The 6,261-nt window shown below is 38.3% G+C and overlaps 1 protein-coding gene across 1 annotated transcript; it reads right to left on the bottom strand.

Moving 5' to 3' along the window:
- Positions 1–1,311: 1,311 nt before the first annotated feature.
- On the bottom strand, positions 1,312–5,595 carry LOC104453198 (abscisic acid 8'-hydroxylase 4). The gene is made up of 9 exons (XM_010067718.3): positions 5,159–5,595; positions 4,722–5,043; positions 4,234–4,383; positions 3,424–3,684; positions 2,890–2,979; positions 2,678–2,756; positions 2,452–2,558; positions 1,866–1,984; positions 1,312–1,713 (listed from the first exon to the last, which is right to left on the bottom strand). Exons 1-9 carry the CDS (start codon positions 5,365–5,367, stop codon positions 1,608–1,610), a joined length of 1,443 nt encoding a protein of 480 aa, XP_010066020.2. The 5' UTR covers positions 5,368–5,595; the 3' UTR covers positions 1,312–1,607.
- Between the last annotated feature and the right edge of the window lie 666 nt (positions 5,596–6,261).

Genomic DNA, 6,261 nt, shown 5'->3' with positions numbered 1-6,261 from the left:
GGACAGTCCTACCGGTCTCTTCTTCGTGTTCCAGTCACATGGTGTGGACACGTTTCTCATCCTCGGCCATTCCTAGTGACTTCCCTCCACGCGAACCAAATCAGCACTGGCGTAAGTGGAATTAGCCACGTGGCAGATGTCCCCTCCAATATGTCCGTACTTCAATGGGATTATAGGAACAATATATGTGTGTTTAATGATTTGTGTATATGTTATAATACGAGATTTCGTTTATTTTCTCGGACAAATCGTCCAATGAGTTCTTAACTTATTATTGTACAAATATTAATTCAATTTTAAATTTTCTAATTTTGCCAAATTAATCTTAAATTTTTGCACAAAACTTCAATGCAATCCTTTTAGTCAATTTTTACCTAGAAATCGTTGATATTGTGATGTGCTACATAAGATGGCTAAGAATCATTGGATTACTATGTCAGTGACTTCTGACAAAAGTTGGCCAAATTAAATATTAAGATTTTGCGTAAAAGTTTAGAACTAAACTAGCAGAATTAAAAAATTTATGACTAAATTAAGATTCGTACATTAAAACTAATTAGGTTATTTTCTCCTAAGGTATGCACATGTTTGATTCATATACGCATGGGGCTTATTTCTTTAATCTCACATTGACTAGCTTTGTATGCTTGTGTTTGCGGGATTATATGGAATTCCGTGATAAATGGAAATAATGTATTCATTTTATTGGCTTACTTTATCATTACATAAAAAATAAAAAAATAAAATCCGAAGTGATTATGTTGAGGTGAAAAATTCATCTTAAAGATACAAAGCATTATAAATTTGTTGAACTCTATGCAATTGTGCTTCCTCCAATCTCTCCCTAATGAGGAGGCGAATCTTACAACCGCTTCCAAATTTGATTCGTCGAGGAAAAGTATATACCCTTGTTATTCGCTGGCTGGTTTTCTCCATGTATCGGTGGCGATTCATCATTGAGGGTTCAAATTTAGACATATCACTAAAGTTTTCAACCGTTAAAAAGATTTTCTATCTACCAAAAACCCTAATCTCCTATATTTTCTTTTATGCCGGCCACGTTTATGCTAATCAACAAGAACCCACGGTCATTTTCAACCTCCACCAGAACCCTAAATGGACATAGACCGCCACATTTCTAGAGACAAAAGGCGGGCACGAAGAAGTGAATCAAAAAGGTTCCTCTCTCTTTAGTCTCCAACCATAAGTACAACATTGCCGTTTTGTGTTTCTCCTTTCTTGATACTTTGCTTTTGATATGGAGCAAGAAATACTAACCAAGATTCAACAAGGAAAAAGTTAGGATCGAGATTCTAGGTGGGAAACCAAAGGTTCCATTTTATTGAACTTTACATTGCATTGGCTACATGCTCCATGTCGAAATTAGTAGGGAAATGAACTGATAGTTGCCAACCATCTAAGTTGACTACATCAGGGTGATACCGAGTCATGGTAATTCTCTTAAATTCTTAATATCTTACCCACCCGGAAAAAAATGGGTGAGTTTTCATAATTGGAAATTGGACTCGTTAGGGAGGAACTTAATAGAATTTAGACAAGTGAAAAGTGGGGGTAGGCCATATATGTTCCAATTAAGGGGACGCATCTTATGCTTCACTGCTCCAATCTTTCCATATTCTTATTGGGAGTCCATGTTGTGGGACTGGGAATGGACCATACTGAATCCCACTTTGAGTACCCAGGATTTCCCACCTGCGCAAAAACATAAAAATTAATTAATCCATTCATTAAAGAGAGACCAATGATATGCAGATAGATGTCAAAAGAAGGAATAAAGTAAATTATTAGAAATTTTGGAAAAGAAAACCGAAAAACAAATATTATTAATTTAATGTTTATAGTACCTGAATTTGGCTGTCAGATGATGGATCAATATGAGTATCTCTAGCTTGGCCAGTTCGTTTCCAGGGCAAGAATGGACTCCACTGCCAAATGGCATGAAGGTATTGGGTTTTGGAGCTACCTGCATCCACCCACAACCAGAAAATTAATGGAAACTCTTGAATTAGCTTTTGACGGAAATAAGTGCAATCAGGGTTTCTAGGTCAATTTGTGTTCCCTTAGTTTAGTCATCAAGATCTTATTTGATTAGGGTTTCGTGTTCAGTCACGGAAGTGCAAAAATAACTCGCATACTTGATTAGATTAGTTAAATAAGGAGCCTACTTAAGTTAGAGTTAACTTTTGTTCATGCTTCATCAGAAAATACGACTGCAAGCTTTAGTAGATGTGCGTTTACTTTTTGAATATGTAGTGTAAAGTTTAACAGGGTTTTATCTTAATTATATCAGCTTTTGCAAGAAAGTCTTATCCGACTATATTCCTTGTGTGATAAAAACTCAAAAGAAAAAAGAATCATCAAGTTAGGTATAGCTCATCCTCTACGCTGCTTTTGCTTTATGTATATACATACTCACGCAAACATACATACCTCAAATCTAGAGGGATCGAAGATATGTGGATCAGGGAAATATTCAGGATTGTGATGAATGTTCCTGAAAAGTGGCATCACTTTCCAGCCCTTCGGAATCAGATATCCTGCAATTTATGGCGTTGAACAATTCTCAGAGAGAGAGAGAGAGAGAGAGAGAGAGAGAGAGAGATTCTCATAAAATCTTGGTAGATAACGACCACATCTTGAAATTTAATTATGTCACCTTTATATTCCACATCAACCACCGCCTCCCTGAATGTGAAAGATATGATGCTTGCCATCCTCAAACTCTCTAGTATCACCTGATTCCACCAAAGCACATGAACAAAAGCATCAGAATAAATCAAATGAAAATAATGATGATTAAACAAGCTAGTAATTGACATTCTATATGTATAAATATAGGACTAATTCAGGAATCCGAGCTGCGCATACCTTGTAAGTGAGTGGCATATTCCTAGTCTGTGCCCATGTCAGGGGTCTCTTTCCTCCACCATTCATATTGAATATTGCCATTTGCTCTGCCTGTTGAAAAAGGGTTGAGAAATGTCTTAGAGGGCCATCCTTTTCTTAATAACATTAGTGAAAATTAAATCGAATCCAAACTTAGTAATATGCATTTAAAATCGAGACTTTCGACTCTGATTCTCAAAATGTTAAATATAAAGCATGACATAAATCTGGGAGGCAACCTGTTAACTCCATAGGTGTGCGAGACAACTATCCTTTTAGGGTATCACTTATGTTCTAATATTTATCATTCATGTACAGTAAAATTTGCAGAATTTAACCTATTCAAACGAACTGCGAGCAGAATAAGGATTCACTATGAAAGACCACATGCCTAGCAATCACTAATTGACTAGAATAGACATCTCTTCAAATCAAAGACTACGACTCCAACGGGGGCCCACGGACAAGCCCTACACTAATCGAAAAGTGGTCACAGCAACACATGGAGATACGTACCTTGACAGCCTCCAGAAGCTTCGGGTCATCATGAAGGTACTTGAAGATCCATGTCAGCACACTGGCCGTCGTGTCCTGGGCCGCGAACAACACTCCGATCACGTTATCGGCCACCACCTCATCCTCCCCCAAACTACCACGGTCTTCATCGTCCTCGAGCTCGAAGCTCATGAATTGGCCCAACATGTCCTTGTCCACTATCCTCTTCTCCTTCCTCAACCTTATGATCTCCCGCAATATTTCCCCGAGCCTCTTTCTTGCCTGCAAAATGCAACAAAAAGTGTGGAGTTGATTAGTTGATTAGGAAAAGGCCCTTGGGTGACGAGAAGCATTTGGGACTTTAGTTTTCTTTCGTATATGCACGGATTTACGGAGTGAACATAGATGTTGTGTAACCACATGCATTTGCGGCGCTAGCAGTGCTATTTGAGTATTGATTTGGTCCAGTATTTCTGCTAGTGCGCGCATTTATCGCGAGGCTCATGATAGAAGCGCACTTTCCACTGCCTGCGCAGTAAATTAATAGTCCCTTTGTCCATATTTTACCCATGGAATCTTTTTTTCAACCGAACAGTTTGAGTGGATCAAAAGCATATTTGTCTGAATCTAATGAAAAGCCGAATAGCCCCAAGTTGAAACAGTTACTGACTTTAAATTTGTTGACGTTATTGTCACATAAGTAGAGTGGTAGATACTACTTTTCCTCCTAGCTTGGTGAAAGTATGTAGAGACAAATGGGAAATTTATGAAAGTACAGTAAGGTAGATATCATGCCATCATAGGACTGCATAAGAAGGATTTATTGCTTACCAAGAGGGCCTTTTGATATGCTGTTCCTGGTATTTTTGTGGGAAAAGAATTATAACCCTTTTCCACTATGCAATAGTTCTCCTTTAGCTTTTGCTTGTAATACTCATCCAGGTGCCCAAAGATGCACAAAACTCCAACTTCGAAGGAGAACTGCGTATATACTTTTGTTAATAAGTATTTCACTTTACAAAAGAAAATAAGACAAAGCAAGCATGTACGCAGTGAAATAAAATGGAGAAACCTAGTGCTTAAGAAATTCATAAGAACAAAATAAATCAATCCATAAAGAATGAGCTCAAAAAGTCATGTATTAAATGAACAGGAATAAAAGGACAAAAAAGAAGAAGAAAGTACTGGGTTTGATGCTACGCACATAAGCCAAAGAAGGGAAAACAAGCACATCATACAGTGAAACACGTTTACATCCTGCGTGTTTAAATTAACCTGTGTGGGGGGGAAACTAAAGAGAAAAAGGAACAAAATCAAACCTTCTTCATTTCATGAAAGGTGTTGATCACTTTCCGATCAGCCCAAGATTCCAATGCCGAAACAGCTACTGCCTCGATGTCGGCAACTTTCTTTCGGATCACTTCTGGGTACAACGAGCTCTGAACCAGCTTTCGAATGCGTGTATGGTACTCCCCTTGGTGAAAGAACAAAGCGTTGGGCCCAATCATCTTTTCTTTGCTCTTGGGATAGGTTGGCTTGAACAAGTCAGCGTGAGTCACCAGCACGAATCTAGCTGCTTCCGGGCTTGCCAGCATCACGCAGGGACAGCCCAATATGTGGGTCTTGAATATTTCTCCATATCTGTGAGTTATGACGCCAAATCAGTTCGGTTCTGTATAATCTCTCTAATGGTTTCTTAAGGATTCTGAAAAATGGGAATTCAAAATTGAAAAGCAAAGCAAGCGTGAGTTTAAACCTCTTCTGCTTCGTTGCAAAGAAGATGTTTGGGTCTTGAGAATAGAGTTGGATTGTCTCTCCGACATAAGGCCAACCCATTGAACCAGGAGGTAGCTTAGCAATTCTTTTGAGCTTCTTCGTTTGCTTCTGAAGCTTTAATGGGTACCAGAGAATGAGTGCTGAGAGAAGAAGAAATATGCACGGCAAAACAGATATAATAGTCTCCATGCAAGTGCAGATGAAAAAACTCTCTCTCTCTCTCTCTCTCTCTCTCTCTCTCTCTCTCTGTGAGTTAGAAGATGGGATGAATCAAGCGTTCCTGAGTTGAAGAGGGTCGTGCGAGGAAGAGATGATCAAATTTATAGAGGAGTTGGAGATAACTGTCTTTCGGCTATGAGAAACGATGTGGAGAGTGGGAGTGGACAATTCGCTTTAGAAGGAGATTCGCCAAATGTTGTTGAGGGATTGCTCTTTGTTTTGCATGGTTAGAATCCAATTTATATGCAGCTGGGTTAGATGGAAAAGACACGCGCACACAATGCTGACAGAACGCAAAGGAAAAGTTGGATTTGAAAGCTGCTACTAGAAATTACTGGTTAAAATATTGATGCAATGAATAAGCGGTTCTCTACAGCAAAACTGTCCGAAAATCTAGGAGTTATCATGTCAGACTGCAACTATGCATACGCACCATTTAATTTAACTCTACTACTATACAAGGGCCGTCAGTGTTTCATCTTTCTTCACTTAAATTGAAAAGCATAAGAGTTCAAAGAATCAGAATAAGCCTCAAGGAAATCATTTGGACGCGGTGAATTTAATCTGTGTCTCCTACCCTCTTAAAGAAACTTTAGGGGGAACACTAGCCACTTTTTGGAGGAATTTCGTATTTGATGTACACAGAGAGATGGTTTACATGTGTTCGTAGGGATTAATCAAGACGAAGATTTGAATATCGTGTGCTATATATATAATTTCATTGTTACGATCCCCAAAAACAATTTTTTTTTTGTTTTGCTACTAGATTTTTACAAGAGTTGGTAAGCATCAAACGTTGATGGTGAAAAAAAATAACTTGTCATCAAATTTCCTGATGACTTATTAATACCAAAACTTAGGCAA

Source organism: Eucalyptus grandis, chromosome 7 (genome assembly GCF_016545825.1).
Source record: "Eucalyptus grandis isolate ANBG69807.140 chromosome 7, ASM1654582v1, whole genome shotgun sequence".
In the NCBI taxonomy this organism is placed as follows: domain Eukaryota; kingdom Viridiplantae; phylum Streptophyta; class Magnoliopsida; order Myrtales; family Myrtaceae; genus Eucalyptus; species Eucalyptus grandis.
The sequence above is the reverse complement of the archived record's forward strand: the minus strand, read 5'-3'. Positions and strand labels throughout refer to the sequence as shown.

Bases quoted from the DNA above. Each gene is read 5' to 3' on its own strand.
- LOC104453198 (XM_010067718.3), bottom strand. From the start codon at position 5,367: ATGGAGACTATTATATCTGTTTTGCCGTGCATATTTCTTCTTCTCTCA. The intron at 2,757-2,889 runs GTATGCGCAGCT...TGGTGGAATCAG, and splicing joins ATATGCCACTCACTTACAAG to GTGATACTAGAGAGTTTGAG. The intron at 1,985-2,451 runs GTATGTATGTTT...GGGTGGATGCAG, and splicing joins TCGATCCCTCTAGATTTGAG to GTAGCTCCAAAACCCAATAC.